The sequence below is a fragment of the Montipora foliosa genome, chromosome 7 (assembly GCF_036669935.1).
Source record: "Montipora foliosa isolate CH-2021 chromosome 7, ASM3666993v2, whole genome shotgun sequence".
NCBI classification, from domain to species: Eukaryota; Metazoa; Cnidaria; class Anthozoa; order Scleractinia; family Acroporidae; genus Montipora; species Montipora foliosa.
In genome coordinates this window covers 13,532,799-13,555,191 of record NC_090875.1, presented here as the reverse complement: position 1 = coordinate 13,555,191, position 22,393 = coordinate 13,532,799, and the positions used below count along the sequence as shown (strand labels likewise).

Sequence of the window (22,393 nt, the reverse complement as noted above, 5' to 3'; positions counted from 1 at the left end):
CCGAAAATCCGAATATTGAACAGGAGTGTCTACCTTTGGGAGGGGATTGATGTTAGCTTCTTTCCAAGCTGTCGGCCATGTGCAAGAGGACAGAGACTTGTTCCACAAAGCAGTCACCACAGGAGCGAGACTTGTACAATTGTCCCTCCAAACCCAGAACGGCAACCCATCGGGCCAGTAGCGGTTTTTTTAATCTTGGATAATGCCACCATCACATCAAATTCCTGGAGCTTTGGGTCGGGTGTGTCTCAGGGTGTACCCTGAGAGGCACTGGTTTAACGTAGTTCTCATCATTGCACAAATCCCCAAAATAATCATTGAGACCAGCAAGAAATTCCTTTTCTAAATATGGCTGAGGTTTCTCTTTCCTTAAGGTGATTTTATCCACTCTACTCCACCAATGCAAACTCCCCTGTGCTCCATTCCTACCCCGGTTTTTTCGATTTTCACCAATCAACTTGTAGACCTTCGGTGACAAGTCCTCCACTTTGCGAACGTGGCCCTTATCAGCAGCTCTTTTCTTCTTCCTTAACAAATATTTAACTAGTGGAGTAATCCACGGAGGGTCACGGGAAGACATCACAACTCTCCTCACAGGGAAACACTTATCCATAAGATTGTGCAGTTCCTTATTTAATATGCTAGTTGCTATTTCAACATCCGGAGCATTAATCACAGGTGTCCAAACAAAATCTTCTAACTCTGAAGTAAGTTTTATCTTATGATGCTCTCTAAAATCCCTAAAACAGCATTTAGATCGGATTGGTTTAATTTTGTTCCCCGGAGGAAGTATCACGCCCCAGTGGTCAGTCTTTATCAGCGCTTGAAAGCGTAAAGGGTCGTTGAACAGCTCAGGGTGGTTTGTGAGGCAGTTATTCCACTTCCGGTTCTAGCACCGCCAATGATCCTATCAAACGTGAAGTAAACATCGTTTTCAATTACCCCTGCGCCGACGTTTAATTGGGTTACTTTTGCCAAAAAGGTCCGTCTTTAATTTTGCATTGTGTGACCAGCGTGAATCGGCGTTAGTTTTGACAGCTGATCCTTTGTCCAGTGAATCGTTTTGTGAGACAACAGAATTTGCATGCTTGCCTCTTTCAGACCCCAAAACAAACTCTGATAACTTTGCGCGCAGCCCAAACGCGTCTAACGTCTAAAGGTACACGTAATCAGGACGTGAACTTGAAAGCTCCCGAAGAATCGAAAAGAACTCGCCATAATGCAAAGGGACTCGGTCGAGTTTGGGACTGTCGTGGACGTGAGTAACTGGATACTAAGGTTGGATTCCAATATGGCCGACGAATGCGCTTTTCTGTGAGGATCATGACAAGTAATGACGATATACAGTGCATATTATTTTGTGAATTTCATCCGATTGCTGGGCCCAAAATCGTTCATCAAGTGAGTTAAAGTTTTGTAGAATTTCCACCATACTACTTTTTGAATTGAGGGGAAAGAGAATCGAAGAGAAGCCGACAAAAATAAGAACCCATTTAAAGGTTTGTCTCGAAAAGGTGAAGACAAGGTATTAGAATTAAGCGAATTTAAGTTTTGCTTTACTGGAGAATACTCCGACACTCAAAAATTGCTGGATAAAAAGGTACAAGATCAGCAAGACCACCCCCCCTTCGAAATATGCTGAGTTTTAGACAGTTTCGTTACCATGGTCTCTCTTCTCCCGTCTCCTTTCCGTGAGACAATGACTGTTTGAAAGAAATATAGAGATGGGGTGGTCTTGCCTACCTCGTATCCGTGTATCTGCTTAATTTATCCACTCCATTCCACTCTATGAGTATTTCGAGGGGAGGTGTGATCATGTATCTATGTATCCAGCAATTTTCAGTGTGTGGCTTGGAGTGGTGGAGGTATTCTGCAGTTACTCCAAAATTTGGAATGTTGAAAGAGCCATGCGCAACACCTTGAATCAAAGGCCCCACAGTCACTACATGTACCTTCATCTTAACAATAGCACCAATTTCTCAGCTCAACAGAGAGATACTTGACAGAAAGGCATGTACGGCTTTATAAGGTTCCTGCGGCAGCTATTGATTGCCTGTCCATGTGCGAACTTGAAGCACAGTTTACAGACAGCTGGAATACGCTGCATACAGGTTTTGCTAATTTATTAATGTCAGGAATTAACCTATCCATGCCTCAAATGCGCTAGATTGCCCCACATTGACAAGTAAAATGGTCTGGCGCTAGACAGAGTAAAATTCATCAAGTGTCACTCTCAGAGGTCAATGGGTTTAGAATCCTTTAGAGCAGGAACCAGTTACAAACCATCCGAAGCCTAAAATCAACATTTCATGCTTAGTTACGCGTAACATAATGGACAATTGGTAGGGTTTACATGGAAATTGGAAATAAAAAAAATCAGCTGATCGTAGGTAGCTCACAGAGGGTATCACAAAACCAACCTGAATCACCTCAAGATGCAGTAAGTTTTCTTTACTTATCTTGCGCCTCACTCTGTACACTGTATATACAATCTATGTCACCCCATTTGTATTGCTCATATCCATCCACATCCATCTTCAACAACAATTATTATGGATAATGATTGCTTATTGACTGCCATAGTACAGGTTGAATGAAAAATAATTAATAATTCTACTTATATGTGAGTCATTTATTCCCATTCTAGAGCACAGCAATAGACAAATTCAGCTAACTCAATGTTGTACCCAATTCAAAGCTTTTGGGAATAAAACATTTTGTTCCAAGTATTTCCATATCATTTAAATGTGAATGCTTCATTTTCGTGCAAATTCAACACACAAAGAATCTTAACCCCGAGAAATTTGAATTGGGTACAACATTGAGTTAGCCGAATTTGTCTATTCCCATTCTAGGGCACAGCAATTTTGGCATAAATTACTTGGATGAAAATCTTTGTTGATGTTCTCAATGTAAATGGCTTATTCTCTTTGTAAACTTTCACACAGTTTCCAGAGGACTACATTTCTAAAGAGAAGTTTGATTGTGTTGCTGTTTATATAATTCCAAAGCCAGAGCTGCAAAGCAAGCTGATTACCATGTAAGAATCCTTCGTTGACTCCCATCAATGAGCCACACAAGGTTTGCAGATGATATGCAGTGTTGGGAGAGGGATTTGCTTATTAAATTCCAGTGTGCATCAATCGAATACCAATGTTCTACCCATACCAGGTTAAATACCATATAGATACTCCCAAGCCAAGAGGAATTAGAGCTTTGCCTACTTGACCCTGCTGACAAAAACCCTGATACTTCTGTAATCACTTCCTGATTTGTTTAATATGTTTGTACTACTGGCAATATGAAAACCATTGATCTAAACCACTGCTACATCTTTAAAATTATTTATTTTATGCCTTCCTACATGTACATGTATTGTCTCAAGATTAGAGTTCAGGGGTTGAGAAGTCATTTGTGGCTTATATAGCTGACGATCATGGACAAAAGTGTTGAGACTTGAGGTAGCATCAGTTTAGAGATAACCCCCCTCCTCCTTATCAATGTTGGATTTTCCAGGAAAAAACAAATGGTTACTTTGTTTGCAGGAAGAACATTGAATATGGGGGAGGGGGGCACAAGAGCATGATTTTTCCCAAATAGTACAGCCAATAGTTAGAATCATCATACAAGGTGTAAAGTTAAATGATGCATGCAACTGAACCTTCCCAACAACTTTTGACTAGGATTGTACTAATCTTACTTTTTTTTACTAAACAAAACAGGATGATTGTACCGGTACCTTTTTTTTTTTATGAGTAAGCTGTGAATAAGTTGCCTCGCTATTTACGTTTTCGTGCACTTGTGGGGACTGAATTGCAAGGGGTGCAATGTGCCAACATCATGCTGAAAACTTAATGTGTATTAGGCACCTCTCACAATGGCTGTATGGTCCATGTAGGATCTCCAAACCCAGCACCACAGTCAGGTGTCATTTTCTTATGAGGGAGGGACACCACATTATTCAGAGGGAAAGCCTTGAATGAGGCTGTGATGGTGGAGGTCAGAGCTGTGAGGCTGATATATTTAACTACTACTTCAGCTGGACTCCCCAAAGTGCACTGCATGCTGCACAGAGTTTTACCATTGGGTCTCCCCTTATGTAACACTTTGGTTCCTTTGGGCAAAGGGTAATCTAAATGAAAATGCACAATGAAAGTATCTCAATTTTTGGGAAAGTAACCTGTGAAGCAAGCTTTTCCATGTGATTTTTGAATGCTGAAAAGGTTGATTTCCGAATTTTGATTGCATGTGAAATGGGCGAGAGCAACCAAAAATTGGAAATTGGCCTTTTTATTGCTCAAAAACCACATGAAAATGCTTCCTATGCAGCCTAGTGTGAACGCAACACTCATCTTTACACAGAGAGAAAAGAGAAAAAGGGAATCAGTATTTTACAGATCTGCTGTCACCAAACAGATTTCAATAAGTAAATGTAATAATCGTAAATACTTGATCAAAAATCGACCTGTAATTCCCATTGCAGATGGAATGCATTACATGTACTACCTTTCAGTGATATTTTGTTTGTTCAAGATGATAATTATCATATTTTGTATGTTATATTTTTAGAAATGCACTCAACCACAAGTTTGTTGGATGCCCAATTAGTATTGAAAATGCTAAATACTCCCGCAATGCTCTTCTCTTCAATGTATGTTTTGTTCTTGGACCTAATGTCGACACCATTCGCTATGAGGGTGTGGTAAAGAAGCTAGCAGGGTATATGACAACTCTTGAGGTGAGATGCAAATAATTACGGTAAGCCTCAAACTAAGATGACAAGGCTTGCACAATGGATTTAAGCACTCTCCTTCCTTCCAATGATGTGGCTGTGGCTGTATTCCCAGTCTAATACTGATATCAAGCGAAAACAATCAGTCTATCAATTGATCTAAAACTTATTAATAGCAATAATAAGTGATAGTAATTATTATTTAATAATTAATTAATAATATTCGTTAAATTAAATTAAATATTGTTAAGACAAGTTTTCTCTGTCATATCTCTCTCCGCCTAAGACCAAGTTCAATCGAACAAGGGATTGAGCACACCATTGCTGGTTTAATTCCAATGCTTTGAACTTCTTGACATTGGTGAAGACATTGGTGCAGGCCATTAGTAGGACCACGATAATTATGCTCTTATCCCACAGTTTGCTAAGTAACAATTTCAAATGAGATTGCAACAATGCAAAGAGGCCAGCATGACTGAATAAGTGTTTGAAATGAAGAAAACAACAAGGCTTTTTAAGTTAAAATGTCCCCAGACTCTTACTGAGGAAATGACCTAAACTTTAAGATTGGACATTTATTCTTCAGAAAAAGCATCTTGTATTTTGTATTAAAGCAGTTGTATTTTTGGAATGGGGAAGGATAACAGGAAGTGATTAATGTGAATCTTGAACAGAAAAATGAATAAATATTTGACATTACCATGAGTGCACATAAGATATAAGATGGTAAATAGCCAATGAGGCGCACAGCGCCAAGTTGGCTATAACCAGTCACATATCTAACAAGTGTGGAATAACAATTATTATTGTTTTATTGAATTTTCCTGAAATTCTGGACGCTTGGACACTTGGAAATTAAAGCCAATCAATTTCCAGAATGGCAACACTTAACGCAATCAGTTTTCATGTTTGTTCACACCAAGGGCGGATCTAGGATTTTGGCTAGGGGGGTGCACATGTCAGACGGAAATGCACAGGAAGCCCAATCTTGCTTTTAAAAGGGTTAGGGCTGTAGTATGATAAATCTGTAAATGATAAGGCAAATAAAAATCTAACTTAATGCAGTTTTTGTGCTTTTAATATCCTCTAGTAGCTAGACCGCTGTCTGTTATTTAGGTTTTTTATTTCGTTTGTAAATTTTTGGAATTTTTTAACTAAAACCTTTTTTTTTTTGTTAACCAAGGGGGGTGCACGTGCACCCAGTGCACCTCCCCTAGATCCGCCCTTGCATACGGTATACTGTACTGTATGTATGAGCTGATAATTGAGATTGAATGAACCAATCGGAAAGCTAGAAACAATATCTGAGGTCGAAAATTTAATAACTCAACGTAATCTCAGCTGAAAGTCAAATTATACTGGTTATCTCATACAGAGTAAACCGACAAACTCCCATTATGAACACTTTGTTTATTTATTTAAATGTTAAATCACTTAATTGGCTTTACAATGGCTTTGTTAATCTATTTCAGCTTGAGGATGGTTACCTGTCCAAAGAAGAAACAAAATCTTCTCTCCCATCTATTTTGTCAGAAATATTTTCTGAGCTTAACACAAATGGAAAATGCACAATACAAATAGGTAAGCCTACATATATTGTGATAGAGCAGTTCTCAAATGGCTGTCAAAAGTAATTCCGTGATTGCAATTATTGTTACGCTTAGTGATTGGTTTAAAAATTTCGCATCAGTTTATCAACCAACGAGAAGGGAAACGAAATCCAATCGCGACTTCACGCGCGATTTTTCCCGTGCTTTCAAATTGTGTTTTCAATTGAAAGCTTCTCTTTAAAATAAAGTAGTTATTACGGGTACAATCCCATGTTCCCCGGCCAAACAAGATTCATGGTACTTTGCATACACGTCACAATTTGTCACAAGTTGTCTTTTTTAGGCTATCTTAAAACTTCAAGTATCAATTTTTGGTTAGGATCCTGGGAAAAGTTCTTTAAGCAGTTACAGAATACAGCCTGGCTACATTCGGGTCTTTCTGTATGTACCGGAAAGTATTGTATTTTTGGTCACTTGGGACTAGTCTTTATTTGGGGTTGTTTTGATTTCTGTCGTTGTTTCTTTTGTTTTACGTAATCTGTGCTCCGGTACCTACAGAAGGAGCCCTACATTCGAGACCGGTTGAAGTACTGGCTCGTTTAGCTTGGCATTGGATGAAAGAACGAGTCATAAAAATATTGCATGGGGTTTGTTACACTGGTTGCTCGTTTGGCTCGGCAGTGGACCGCAAACGAGCCAAACGAACCGGCGCGTCAACAGACTCTAAATTTGGCCCTGAATTCTGTAGTTTAAGGCCCAGTAATACGGGCAACATTTTTCGTGCAACTTGTCGCGCAACAATGTTGCGTTGCAAGTTGAGATAGATTGTTGCGCGTGTTACCACCTTCTTGCGCAACAAATTTCCAAATTGGAAAACCAGGGGGAGGGCGGGGGTAAGTAGGGGTGATTTTTAATGGGGTAACCCAGTCGGTTTCTTTGATATTTCCCCTTTCTTCCCCCCCTTTTTTTTCCGAGGGGGAGAATGTGTGGGCACTTTGATCTTCGATATCCTAAGGGGGTAAACTCTTAGACACCTTCAAGTGGTGGGGGGGGGGGGGGGGGGGGGGCGGGGTGCATCTATTACATGGAATGGCCCAATATATGGCTTAATGTTATCTCTTACTCTGTCAAGATTTATTTATTTACTTATTATTATTTAGCAATTTTATTTATTTATTATTAAAAGGGAAAAAAAGGGGTATACAGTTATAAAATAAACTCTGTCAAGATTACCATACCTATGAATTTTGGGTCTTTTTGGTTGTCAGATAAGGCAAATACGATTTACCTTAAATCCAACACCGCGCCCTTCAGCGACCCCAACACAGTTTTGGATCATCAAGTTCCGGTTTTTATTTGCGACAAGATTGCCTTGGCCACCGGTGAATGGGATATCACCACTCAACAGGTAATTCATGTGTCATACAATTCAGTATTTTACCTTATTCGGTCTAACACCCCGGCCCACGTATGATTTCTTTTTTTTCGAAAGTGTACCTACTGTATAAGCCAGTTCGGAGTTAAAAAAAAATACGTGCGCGCGTTATGGAAATTGTCTGCAGAAATTTGCTTTCAAAATCTTTTGTATTTTTAATATATGCTTGATTTTATCCCGACGCGAGCACGTTTTTTTTTGGAACTCCGAACTGGCCTATTTCAGCTGTACTCTGGCGGAATCATTTGTTTTTTTGGCCAAAAACTAGGCTTCCGGTTTAAGTGCGCATGTGCTCTATTAGCGGTGATTCTGTCGGACCTGAAGGGCTCTCTTCTTGCTTTTTCCCGCTTTTTTGTCGTAAATCTGTCACTTTAGTACCTTTATTGCGTTGATTTTTGTCGGAATCCACGCAGAGAGCTTTAAATTGTGCAAACGCTTTTATTTTTCGGGAACATTGCCGACAGACATACTGACAGACAAATTTTGGTGGGCTTCGATCCCAGTAGTCTCTACAAAGGATTTTGCAATTCCTTCGTCCCGAGATTTTCGTTTGAGCAACAGCGCATGGTGTTAATACGCAGTCAAAATTTTGTTTTAGAAGCGTTCGCGGGTGTTGAAAGCCATTTTATTGGAAACTTTTATTTGTAACATTTTTACTTGTAAACGGCTGCGGGGAACTACGCTCAATGAGAACTGACAGTTCATCGAGCTAATCAACGCAAAGCAAATAAATGCAGCCGGCGCGAAGCGCCTGGAAATGCGTTCGAGCCAATCACAATTGGTTTTGCTTTTGAATCTGATTGGCTGAGAATGAGACAAAAAGAACAGCTAATGAGAATCGCCCCCCCCCCCCCCCCCCAAATTGATTAACCCTACCGCTATATCTTGGCCGCCGGCAACAAGATCACGGGCTCTAAGAACGAGATTGGAGAGAGTTCTGCCATTAAATTAAATTCACCGTGCACCAAGACAGGTTCACTCTCTCACATGTAAAGAAGACATGTAAACGCAATACAGTACCTGGCGTTAGTAAAATGTACGATTGATAACTGATCTAGCTCGGTTTTCCGACTTAATCTCTCTTAACTCTTAACTAGATTCTGCGAAATATAGATGGCTTCAAACATGTTCAAAAAATTGCTGTTGATGCTGATGTGGATATTAGTCTTGTCAGGAAGTGCATTCAGGACATGATGTAAGTTCTAACCCGCTATCATTCCTGAGTATTTTGTTTGGCACAGAGTTTATATTTAGTAATCAATGGATTAAGCTAGGGATGATGCGAGAAGATCCGCCGATCGGAGTGGGTTTTAGCTGTGGCAGTTCACACCTAGAGATCTACCATCTGTAGGCCTCTCTTATAATGGCGGCCAAATAAAATAATCTTCTGTTTTAATGCTATTAAGCCTTTCTGGCCTCGCTTCGAAGAGCAAATTTCAAAACAACATTTGTTTCAAATTGAGGGCAATAGGTCTAATTAACGTAAATACAAAAGAATGTAGAGGTGGTCGCCATTTGTGAAAGTGGTCTTTTAGTTTATGGATTCCAAAATTTCGTACCATCTGTTGATCTCAAATATCTACCATCTATCGAATTCCTCATATAATTCCAGAGCCGAATTCAATAAATTGTTTGTTTGTTCCAAATCTTTTCAACTTCGTGAAATTCCTTGTACTTTATTAAAGCAATTCTGTGTCCTTAGCACATGTTTGAATTGTCTGTTTGAAGCAAATCTAAACCTTGTAGCTCAGTCGGTATAGCAGCGGTAATCTAACCCGAAGGTCGCGGGTTCAACTCCCACCCTGGTCAGAGTTTTTCTCTGTCCTTGTGTGGGCCTATTTCCATCAGTAGGGCTAACGCTCACATGGTTCATATGGGGTAGATACACACATTACACTCTAATCAATTAAGTCTGTTCAAATATAAGTTCTACATGGCCAACGTTTGCAAAAACGTAATCCTTCCTTGTAATAACACAAAGGTTTTCTTTCGTACTTCGAACTACCGACGGTGTAGAATTATTTACATACACTGTAAAACTGTTACCAATAGATGATTTCACGCTCTTGAGTGCGTCATGGGTAATCAGGGCAAGATGCATGGAGAGAAATTCAAAGGTTTGTGTGGAAGTTCAAAACAATGAAAAGTATTCATGATTTGCAATTTTAGATTTTTTTATTTTACAAAACAGAAGATATGCGCTCAAAGGTGCGGCCGATTAAAGTTGGAGAGAATGGCTATTGTAGAAATTATATTATTAAACAAAGTTTCTGCCATACATTTCCGGTAATTCCAAAATCGCAAAATTACAGAGAATGTATGGAGACAAAAAAAAGCAATATTCAGGAATTCCAAAGAATAGATACCAAGTCCAGTTAATCTCAGTTGTGAACTTGAACTTGTTCGTTTGGATTCATGTACAGTTTATTTAGCTTTGAATTTCCATGCAAACATATTTCCCGCCATGTTGCCCTGATTACCCATGATGCACTCAAGAGCGTGAACTGGTCTATACCTCGACTATTGGTGTTTGTTTGAATTTCCAATATATCGTGTAATGTAATGTCAATCATCGAGCAAATATATCAGGGAGTTCAAGCAAGGACAACGGGAACTTCATCGAAAACGTCATTCCAAAATACATCTTAGCACTTTCGCAAGTATTTCGGGATTATTCCGTCTTGCTCATGTCTTACAATACGTCGGGCGAACTGTCCTGTAACTGCGTGGATGGGTGCAAACGGTTTTTTAAAACCGTTTGTACCCATAAAGTAGAGCTTTATAGTATAAAGTATGGTATAGTATAGTATAGTATAGTATAGTATAGTATAGTTAACAATTATTCCTCGAGCCCGAATGGGCTCTGAGTCAATAGCCCATGAGGCCGAAGGCCGAATGGGCTATTGACTCAGAGGCCATGAGGGCGAGAGGAATAATTGTTTTAGTGAAATCCAACTAGTTGGTCAAAAAAATATCGAGACAAAACATCTTTCGCTAGTTAAAGCTAGACTTTAATTGTTGTTTTGGTTTTCAAAGCCGGCGCTTTTCGCTACTAGTGGGCTATAACAAATAGCCTACTAGTAGCTCAACCAATCAGAACGCAGCATTGATAATAGACCACTAGTTGGATTTTACTAATATAGTATAGTATAGTATAGTATAGTATAGTATAGCATAGTATAGTATAGTATAAAGTAGAGCCTTACGTCGTGCTTGACGTACGACACGCCGATTTTAGCATGGATCTTTGCTGTACTCTGCGGGGCTGGTTGCTCGAAGCATTGTTAGCGCTAACCGTTGGTTAAGAGGTATCAAAACCTATAGGTGTCCATGGTATTTAACGCTGGTTTGCGCTAACCATGCTTCGAGCAACTCGGGCCAGAACAACAACGCGAAATCAGCAAATTTCACGTTTTGACGATAGCGTGAGCATATAGCAATGAACCATTAATTTTCTATTTTTACTTTCTAAAGCAAAAATAGAAAATTATTGGTTCATTGTTATATGCTCACGCTATCGTCCAAACCTAAAGTTTGGTGATTTCACGTTGTTGTTCTGCAGAGTACAGCAAAGATACATGCTAAAATCGGCGTGTCGCACGTCAAGCACGATTATTTTCCTTTTAAACCAATGATATTCCTGTTTTGGGTCGTTGTGGTTGCCGTAGCCGTCAGTGTTGCTTAGACTTTTTATTATTCGACAGTGAGGTCATTCTTCTAACACATAAAATGACTGGACGAATGACGTTGGTTTGTCGGCTTCCTAGAATTAAATGAGGAATTCCAGGCTTTCATCTGGAGTTAAAGTTAACATGGTATCTTTTGTTTTCCCTTTTTACAGACAATGCAAAGTTGTAAAGTTGATCTCTATATTCCAGGTGAGTGTTGTCATGTTTTTCGATCTTGAGGCGTAGAATTCGTCACTGAAGACGCAGATGGAGTCTTCAGAATAGCACAGCGTCGCGAGAAAGTCAAATAATGGAATCACAAGAAATTCTTAGTTCTGTCTTCCGTCGTTATAGTAGCACTTTAAGATGTCCAACGATTTTCCTCTTCTTTTGTCGCCCCTGTGCATCGCTAACGTTTATAATCACCAATTTTCCACAGTATTCCAATGTTTATATCCCCACTCCTGAGATTAACCAGCTGATGCACGACAAGAAGTTACAAGAGGAGTGTCTTCAGTATGTTGCAAAGAAAGGTAAGTGGGGATGAATATTAGTGGGTCCAAGTACCAAGTCGCAAATAGTCGTGGCAAATATCCATCGCGTTCACCCACACAGACTTGAACAATTGTTTAAAGTGCCTCTAACCGCAACCAATTTTTCTTGCTGAGATAAATCTGTTCAGCCATTGTAAAAGTATTGCCGTTTTCACTTCAAAATTCCAATTTTGCGCCGTGAAATTTTACAAAACCAGTTGTTTTTTAGTTTTAAGACCAGTGCTGAGAATGCACGTACCAAAAAAGGATTTTTGAGGCGAAACATTATCTCCTGGAGGTTATATGCATTGTATTATTCACCTCCCTGCTGCCGAAAGGAAGCAAAGTGGCATCCCGTTAAGATTCTTTCTGTATTGTCTTTGGTATTTTATTATATACTAGATACTGATGAAATACCAGGATTTCTCGTTTTACTAAAAAACCATATCTTCACAGCGCGCAGTGAACATATAATTTTTATCTTTCACATGTGAGAATATAGGTGTTGTCATGGTAACGAACAAGATAAGCCAATAAAACGCGAGCTTCGTCTTCATTGTAAGTTACTTTTGTGCTTCAATATAATTCTTCTCTACTACATTAACACTTTTTTTTGCAAAATTTTACATTATCATAATTTGCTTTTCATAACTTTCATATCTTGTTTCGTTACACAACATGCGTGTTTTAGCGGTTGGTGACCACTTTTTCATCATTTGAAGTTGTTTTAAATCTGGATATTTCATCAATATCTATATAATAAACAGAACATTACATGGCCGCTTGGGGATGCGAATTCTATCTTCTCGTGCTGAAAGTATCTCTCACTCGTTCGCTTCGCTCGCTCCGCTCGCTCCGCTCGCTCTTGAGAGATACTTGCAGCACTCGAAGATAAAATTCGTATCCCGGCGCGGTCATGTAATATCCTCTATATAATGTTGCATTGACATTTTAATTTATATGATATGGAAATACCTGGAACAAAACGTTTTATGCCCAATAAGGTTCGAATTGGATACAGCATTGAGTTAGCGAAATAGACCATTTAAAGTTTTGGCTAGGTTGCCTGGCCTATGAATGGAAGCGAGGCTGACGGTGACACTGCTTTGATACAAACCTTTGTGCTTGCCAGGGCTCGAGACTAACTTTTAAGCTCACTAGCCTAGTGGCTAGTATCAGGTCTGATTTCACTAGCCAAATCTAAATTTGCACTAGCCAGTATCGTCATGCGCAGTTTCATTCATTTGTAAAAACTATCACGAAAAAAATTCCACATTTGCAAACATAACTCGCACTTTTAGTAAATAATCTCATATTCTCATATCCGTCCGCGCAACAGCGTGGTAATATGCTGCAGTGCACGGCTTTCCGTATATTTTTCACGAAGGCAAAATTTTCGTGGCCTTGAGGCCAATTCTCACAGAACCGTTGCCAAAACTTTGCAATCCACAAATGCATCTGAGTATGGAAAACACGGAATAATTAGAGTAAATTAAGAAATAAACCGTAAATAAAACTAAACTGGGCGTTGGAAGTCTGTGGAAAGGCTGTTTCTTTGATTAGAGCTATTTGTGATTGAAATTTTGACCTAAAAGCGCCATTCTGCGCATGAAGCACAAAAGCAGCGGAATGAGGGAAATAATATCTTAGGGCATTTATACTTGACGTATGTTATCCGTCACATACGTCACAAACGTCAAAATAGAGTAGTTCTAAAAATACAACGATACAGGAAAGGGTTGAGTCAAGAGTACATTACAGATGAAAGCTCCGGGTAATGGGCTTCTGACCTTCGCCATTTGTGGAGAAATGACTTCTAATATAATCCGTCGGATTTCTGCTTAATTCCAGGTCGAAGTCTGCCATCATTTCGTGACGTGTTCATGTTGTACTGTGGGCTCAGTCCAGGAGCAACAGTGAAAGACCTTTGTTCACGATATAATCCCAGCAATCTTCACGTGGATGAGAGGTGAACGAAACAGATCATTCACAACAAACATGGCCAATGATTGGCATACTTGATGCTGTAGTTTGGATTCCAGAAATTAAAAAGACACGTTTATTAGAGCGGTTTTCAATTCAGTGTCGAAAGTAATTAACGAATTGCATTGGTTTTGCATTACTTAACTCAGTGATTGGTTCAAAATTCTCGCGCCACTTTTTCAACCAATCAATAGTGAAACCAAAACCAATCGTGGCTCGCGCGTGCACATTTTCCCGCGCTTTGTGTCGTCTACGTGTAATTACTTCGAGTTTTGATTGGTGTACTCGATTGTCTCCGTCCTTTTTGATTGGCCAAAGTAATTACTTTGGTTTTGGTTTTACGACACACTATTGAAACTCGCTCTACTTGATGCTGTAGCTTGAATTCCAGAAATTAAAAAGACACGTTTATTATTATTATTATTACTATTATTATTATTATTGTTATTATTAATTAATTAGTTAATTAATTAATTTTATTTATTTATTTATATTTTAACAGCTTATATATAATATAAATTTATAATACAGCACATGAAAAAAAAATATATATATTGGAAGCAAAACCCAAAAGGGTTAAGTGGAACGGCACTAACGTCCCATGTGAGGGACCGCCCCTAGATTAAGACCTACAATCCTGGCCAAAAATAATGCAACAATTTGCAACATATATCTCAAAGTCTTTTTCTGCCCCCCCCCCCCTTCTTCCCCCCCCCCCCCCCCCCCAACATCCTCCCCCTCGCAATGTTGTTACACTGCTGTGTTTATGTACAGTCCGGAGGATCCCAGCAACTATCAACATTGCGAGGGGGAGGGGGGGGGGGGGTTTCTGAAAAGGACGATGAGGGCTTGAATAAGGCTTAGGGTATGGCGACTGCTTATAGATGTGTAAAATAAAAATGTACAGTGCCTGAGCCATTTTGTGTTCTGTCCCGTAACTTTTTGGCCAGGATTGTAGGTCAAAATAAAGTAGAATGCAAATTTTCAGATAAATACCACGCAAGGCAAAGATTCCATGAGGACTTTTTGCTCTCCAATGAAATTTTCCATGATAAAGCGTCGCAATATAGGTGGGATTTTTAAAGTGACTAAAGATAGAAAGCGAGAAAAATAAAGTAGAGCAATAAATACACACGGATGGAAATCTTCCGAAAATGTCCCTGCGGTTTGAAAATTAAAAAAAAAAGCGGAAAGGATTGGTGTGAAATTCATTGAGGCGTAACTGGAGAGCAAACTCTGCTTTTTCCATACAACTTCCCAAAACTTCTCCCACCTACATCAACATATGTTTAAAGGATAAGAGAACCAAAATCGGCTTCGTAGCGTATCTTGAGACTTCGTTTCATTTTCGGGAAAGTGACATGATGAAAGTGGCTGAATTCATCATGTTTACGAAAAAACTGGTCACATGACGGATTGTTGCAAATATCCTATTTGACCATTTCAGAGTTGACTTCGATCTCGCTTTTAAAACGTGTCTGATTGGTGTTTTTGACATGATTGTAATTAGTTCGACTTTTTATGTCATGAAAACATTTATTTTCACAAGAAAGACCTCGCACTGAGTCTTGCGTAGAAAAAAAAAAAAGAAATTACTGAAAGTGAATTTGAAAGTGGTGTATTGGTTGTCGGAACTGCTCCTCGAGGCAATAAATTTACGCTTGTAAAAAATAAGCAACTGCTTTATACTTCCAAATCTGCCGAAACGCACCGCGCTTTTTGCATTTCATTCAATTCTCACTAACATTCCATAATGTTCATTGAGATTCGTTTCGAAGCCCCGTTGACCTTAAGGACGTTCGCGCGAAAATCTTACCACATTGAAATTTCATTTCTCGCGCCTGAAGTTAGGTCATAAATTACTTATTCCAAAAATAAAATAAAAAAATTGGGGAGTCACCGACTTTGTTTCGGAGAAAAAGGCGAGGGAAAAATGCCCTAATTTCAATAGATAGGTCATTATAACGAGATGTAGCCTCATCTACTCATCTGTTGAAAATCATCAAAACAATATGTTAGAGTGAATGTTTCTGTGCACAGAAATATAGGAGTGGGTTTTTTAGAAAAATAGCATGCCGCTGGGGATGTCGTAAACAGTAGAGTTAATCCTCAACGAGCGTTTTTGCAAGCACTACCGGTTGTAACCACTTCCGGAACTCAGGACACAAGGAAAGAAAAATTAAAAAAAAAGATACCTTCTTATGTTGTGATTTTTTTCGTTTCATCATATTTTGTAGATTGTAAGAAGAGCAAGTGATTCGTGTCTTAAAAAATAGGGGTCACCGATGATCTAAACGAGTAAAATCAATGTGATGTTGCGAAGCTCTTGGAAAATTTAGTTTGTCACGATTTTGCGTGACCTGTCGGGGAAGGACTGGAACCCAAGACAGGATCGATCGATGAAAGGTTTTTGTAAAAAAAAAAAAAAGAAAGAAAAAGAAAAACTTTCTCGAGCATAGCAACGAAGTTTCAAGCAGGCGTTATCTTTATTTGGTTAGTGTTTTGCATTATATCTCTCCATTGCCGTATTTCTCATCTTCTGGAGTGTGGTTTTTGTAAAATATTATCTCTGGCTGTTTCCTCTTAGGTCCGCATTATTCAAGTGCATTAGGAGAAGAAGATAATCCTGCGCTATTTTCACGAAAGTAAAGGAAAAGAGCTTCAAAAACATGCATTTATTTTGAACTAAGAAGTTCGTAACGTAGTAAAAACATTTTTAAAAACTAACCCCATTAAATTTACGCAACGTCGCTGACTAAAACTAATCTTCCTCGAGTTTTCAAAGCTTTTAACCACTACTCGATTAGCGACCTTTTCCATCCTCCCGGTCCTTTCTCTTTAACGTTTCATGATGAATTGGAAATAAATGTGCCATTCTTTAGCCGACCTGGAAATTTTTCTCCGGCGCTTTTGTCGCCATAAGATCTTAACTAATACTTGAAGTAATGCGTGACGTATTACAGTCGCGTTACCTGCGCAGTACAAGTTTCGCACAAACAATTAGCGCGGACGTCCTTAATTAAGTAGTCGCCTAATCTAAAATAAATTACAATTATATGCACGGGGATTTTAATAAGCGTCACGAAGTGTCCCATTGCTCTTCTTCACTCGTGCCTCGGAACTGACACAGATACTAGTTTATTTTAAGTTAACGTCACAAAGTGTTCTCAAAATCCTCTTCCTCAAGTAAGGATAAATGGCTGCATTTACCCTAAGCTAGAAATAACGCTAACCTTTACCCTTACCTTATTATTGGAATTAAAGAGGTAGCAAAAGCTTGGACTTTAAGGGGTAGTTTCATGGGAATTATCCCTTCATTTTGACCATAAATCTACTAAATCAGTCTTCAAAGACCTTTTCATTCTTAAATTGCGTCCGGAACGCCGCAGTGAGAAAAAATCAATTAACTTTTAAAAGAAAAATGAGTCACGCTAAGTTATTACGGAGTTCATCGAAGATGCAAAAGGAGAACTTGAAAACGCCGGCCCGACGGCCCGCCGGCCCGTTTTCAAGTTGGCATTCATTTTAATCTTGGCAACGCGTAACCAAAAACAATTTTAAAAGAATGGTTTTGGTGAGCTAAAATGGCCCTTTTCAAAAAAAACAATTGTCCATTCATTTTCGTTTGCCATCGGTAAACAGGTCTTTTTTGCTTTGCAGATTTTCACTAATAATCAATGACACTGCCCCTTTAAAGGGACAACGTGTGTTGATGTCAAAATTGGGTGTGCATCTAACTAGGGAAATTTCTGGACATAAAGTTGACGTGAGCTCCAATACGTATACGTAAATCAACAAATTCTCTTTTGGCTATGTTCACGTAGCAAACTGAATAGGGAAAAAACCTGATTCCTCAATTGTTGTTTTTAAAGGCGATTAATTCAGTTTGGCATGGTGACTGGGATTATTCGTCGTCTCCATAAATACCCAATACAACTAACAGCGCCTTCCAAGGACACTTCCTTTACCAGACGTAATCACAGAATGAGAGGAAAGCATTCAGATACTAAGCTGTCAGACAAGTAAGAAAGTACTTTAGTACTTCATAGGTGTATGATATACGGTGAAAGGAAAGGAAAGGAACGGAAAGGAAAGCAACTTTATTTAAGTGTCTAGTCGTTCTAGCGCTGGAGCACTAATTGGGATACTGTCGACTGAAATCAACTGAAATCAAATCAAATGTTGGTTTTGAGGAGAGGGGAAGACCGGAGTACCCAGAGAAAACCCTCTCGGTGCAGAGTAGAGAACCAACAAACGCAACCTACATGTGACACTAAGGGTGCGTTCGATTGACCCAATTCTGGAATAAGAATACGTGGAGTGATGATTTAAATCACTATGTGTGGAGTTTTGAAGCAATAAGGATAATAAAGCTATGTTTTAAAATAGCATTTTAGCAGATTTTTGACAATATTAATGTGAATCTCAGCAGAAACGAAGGATTTCTAACTTCTATTCCATGTATTCCTATTCCGGAATACGGTCAATCGAAAGCGCCTTAAGTCTTGGAATCGAACCTGGGCCACATTGATGGGAGGCGAGTGCTCTCAACACTGCGCTATCCCCAACATAGGCCACTGTAATAGGCCACTGTAATAGGCCACTTTCAAAAATACCATTATACTCTTTGCTTGCCCTCCAAAATTTTGCGTAAGAATTTAGCGTTAGCTCTTCGCCTCTTGTAAGGGCTAACGCTCGAAACTTCAGTTTTCAAATTTATTTACAGTGGCCAATTTACCATATCAACCCGGTTGTAAAACCAATTAATGTATGGAGTGTTTTCACGTGACGTCACGGCGGCCATGTTGGTTTACCTAAGCAATGGAACTGCGGCCATGTTGGTGTATCCAACGAATCCTCCGGGAATTGAGCTCTAATTTCATGGAAACGTTTTCTTTTGTTTCGGTGGAAAAACAAGTTTACTGATCACGTGAGTAAAAACACTCTATTGCGCATCACTGCTGAATTAATTGTAAGTAAGAAAACATCTGGGGAGGCGCGGTGGCCTCATGGTTAGTGCGCTCGACTCCGGATCGAGTGGTCCGGGTTCGGGTCCTAGCCGAGGACATTGTGTTGTTTTCTTGGGCAAGACACTTTGACACTCTACTCTCACGGTGCCTCTCTCCACACAGGTGTATAAATGGGTACCGGAGAATTCAATGCTGGGGGTAACCCTGCGATGGACTAGCATCCCATCCAGGGGGGAGTAGAAGTACTCCTAGCCGGAGATAAGCGCTGGCCTGATGGGCCTCTAGGCTCGTAGCAGACTTTACCTTTAAGAAAACACGTCAGGCGAAAACACTTTGGAGAGAAAACTGAGTCTGATTTCATTTGAACTCTTTTATAGATGGTTAGATGGAAATCACAGCTACGATGAAATTTGCTGTAGAACAGGTATTGCAATGAAGTTACGGTATCTCACTCAAAATTAATGTTGCAACAGTGAACACGTCTTTCAGTGTCAAGCCCCGCGCAAACGAACGCACCATTGTTGGGTGTTACATGTTGCGTCCGTTTCCACACCCTGTTTCATGTTGTTGCGTGTTGTTGGGAGTTGTTGCACCAACTTTGAAACGGATCAAACTTTTTAGCCCCGTGCAAACGAACGCAGCATTGTTGGCTAACATTGTTCCAACATTGTTGGGTGTTACATGTTGCGTTCGTTTGCACACCCATTTTCATGTTGTTGAGTGTTGTTGGGAATTGTTGCACCGACATTGAAAACTGATCAAACTTTTAGCCCCGTGCAAACAGACGCAGCTTTGTTGGCTAACAATGTTCCAACATTGTTGGGTGTTACATGTTGCGTCCGTGTGCACACCCTGTTTCATGTTGTTGCGTGTTGTTGGGAATTGTTGCACCGACATTGAAAACTGATCAAACTTTTAGCCCCGTGCAAACAGACGCAGCTTTGTTGGCTAACATTGTTCCAACATTGTTGGGTGTTACATGTTGCGTCCGTGTGCACACCCTGTTTCATGTTGTTGCGTGTTGTTTCGAATTGTTGCACGAAATTTGAAAGTGATAAAACTTTTGAACCAACAACTCCCAACATTTCTTTTGTTCCGTGATCGCCGGAGCGTAGCGCAACAATGTTGGATCTGTTTGCACAGCTTTTTCAACATTGTTGGCGCCACGCACGCGCATTACATATGGTCTCCGTGGTAATAGCAACGCATTAAAATGTTGAAGCGAGATGGCAGCCGAATTTTGTAAGTTTACAAGACTTATGGGTCGTATCCTTCCCATAATACACTGCAAGTCCTTACATTGTTACGAGTTGTTGCATCCGTTTGCACGGGGCTTTACATGGAACGGGACGGGACGGGAAATGCAGATCTATTGTTTTACACAGGTAACAAATAACAAATATTGCAGAAAGTTCAAGTTGTGGTCTAGTGAATAGAAGCTGTTTCTGTAAGCCGGAAAGCTCCGTGTTCAAATCCTGTCCAGGGACTACTTTTACTTTTTTTTCTTTTTATATGCTACCACAAGTCCTGGGACTTAGACCAGTGTATATCGCATGTAATTATGATTAACATATATGAAAGGCAGGGTGATATTATGTGAATTTGTTTTGGAACAGCTTAGGAACACTGGCCTCGACTCAGGATTATTTGGTACAACGACTTTGCTTTTTATCGAATTGACTTGTAAATTTTCACTGGAATGACCTAGAAAAATTGTAAAACTTTAGAAAAATAAATAAGTGGTCGATAGACCACGGGGGAAAAAAAAAATTTCCACTCTCGAGAACATGTTGAATCACTGGACCTCACTTTGTTCCCCATGGGAACAGATATCACATAACTGGCTTTGCCTGAACTATAAGAACACTGAGCATATGCAGATCATTTTACTCTGATGATCAAATTGATCAAAAACTCATAATTTTAAAATCTTTTAGCTTAAAGTTTTATAAGCGTATAGGTAGTTACCACTTAATTACGTTTGTGATAAGATTCTTAAGGTAAAGTTCCTTATTTTATGAGGGTAACATGTACCGGTGAACTGATAAACTTGTGGCCCTTGGTGCGCACCTTTAACCCCCCTCCCCCCTCCCTTCCTTCGTCAATGCTCCGTTTTAAGGGCATTCAGAATCAAAGCTACAAAAACAATTCTTTATTAGAGCTAACAAATTCTAACTTACAGAGCTTTTGCCCGCAATTAGCGAGGGCTATTCGAGGCGGGCAAAAGAGGGGAAAAGAAAATTTAAAAGTCCCATAAACAATAACCAAAGAACAAACCTAGAAGCAATCTATTTCTACACGGATCAGAGGAAAGTGAACACAAACGTCCATGGAATGAGACGGATATCGAAGAGGTGACCCACAGCTCAGAAGGCCGCGCACTAACCTACTGAGCTACGTCTGTCTATTACCAATGAAAAGGACGTTAGTTAAGACAGTTTCAAGTTGGTTTGCTTATATTTTGCTGTATTGTTTTTCTCAGGTCTTACGTATCAAGAATTGGAAGATATCGTCGAAGGAGAACCTCATATTGTGGTCATATGGAAGTGACAGAGCGGCACAGACCAAGTGCAAACATGGCCGCCAGTAAATGAATCTTTTTCTTTCTGCTAATTAAACGTACTAGCCTCATTGGCTTGTGTAGCAGTAAAACGAGGTTAGTGAAGGCCAAAACGCGCAATGACTCTACTTAGTTTGCTTTCAAAATCGAGTCGTTCGCTCTAGGATTTAAGGGCACGCAAACTCGAATATTTTTCGTTGATAAAACGAATTTTTCTACCAAAGTCAAACATATTTTATCCTTGCAATTTTCACGGTGAAGAAATATTATTAAACATTATACACTGGGACAAAAACGGCGATTTCCATTTAGAGATTTTAAGACTTTTTTTTTTATTATCATATCCACAGCAATTCAAACTGGTTACATCACAAAATATGTCTATACGCCGGGCAATTCAAGAAATTAAACGTTTCCCCTGACCATGACATTTCTCACCATTCTTTAATATATCTTGTTTGTGCACGATCTTTCAAAAAAGCACTGCTTTAGTGGCCACTTTGAGGTTGCGCGGAAGACAGGGTCGACAGCCTGCGCGGAGCAAGAACTCAAGTTGTAAAAAAGGAATATACTTCGAGCTGAGCTTCCTAAACCAGATTATTGTACAATTGCAATTTAAAACCATGGCTCGCTTGCCAAGGTGCAGACTTGTCCGGAAAACGAAGAGATTTGATCTAAAGGTCAGTGGGATCGTGGTACATACGACGTTTACTTAATAACAAAGCAAGTTATAAAGATCTAACCCGAAGTCAACTGGCGATTTGCGAGTTCATGTCTCCCTTCTCTTCAAAGAGAGTCTAAGTGCGATGCTTTTGTGATGAAAAGCAGTTTTCATTCATATTTAAAGTAGAACTAATTACCATCACAAAAACTTTGCACCTAGACTCGCTTTGAAGAGGAGGAAGACATGAACTCGGAAGTGGCCAATTGTTATCGTACAAGAATATGCGAAAGTCTTTTTG

General features: G+C 39.5%; 1 protein-coding gene across 2 annotated transcripts in view; it reads left to right on the top strand.

Annotated features, from left to right (window-relative positions):
- Positions 1–1,252: 1,252 nt before the first annotated feature.
- Positions 1,253–22,393, top strand: part of LOC138010616 (GATOR1 complex protein NPRL2-like) — a 21,938-nt gene continuing 797 nt past the window's right edge. The window contains exons 1-12 of one of the 2 annotated variants that reach the window (XM_068857592.1): positions 1,253–1,401; positions 2,949–3,040; positions 4,570–4,738; positions 6,205–6,313; positions 7,551–7,690; positions 8,815–8,912; positions 11,559–11,595; positions 11,825–11,918; positions 13,770–13,887; positions 17,774–17,923; positions 19,249–19,295; positions 21,354–22,393. The exon at positions 21,354–22,393 is cut by the window's right edge and continues 797 nt beyond it. In XM_068857592.1, coding sequence (XP_068713693.1) covers positions 1,303–1,401; positions 2,949–3,040; positions 4,570–4,738; positions 6,205–6,313; positions 7,551–7,690; positions 8,815–8,912; positions 11,559–11,595; positions 11,825–11,918; positions 13,770–13,887; positions 17,774–17,923; positions 19,249–19,295; positions 21,354–21,421 — 1,221 coding nt within the window. In that variant the 5' untranslated portion in view covers positions 1,253–1,302 and the 3' untranslated portion in view covers positions 21,422–22,393. Of the gene's footprint in view, positions 1,402–2,948; positions 3,082–4,569; positions 4,739–6,204; positions 6,314–7,550; positions 7,691–8,814; positions 8,913–11,558; positions 11,596–11,824; positions 11,919–13,769; positions 13,888–17,773; positions 17,924–19,248; positions 19,296–21,353 lie in introns of both variants that reach the window. The other variant, XM_068857593.1, reaches the window with a different exon arrangement.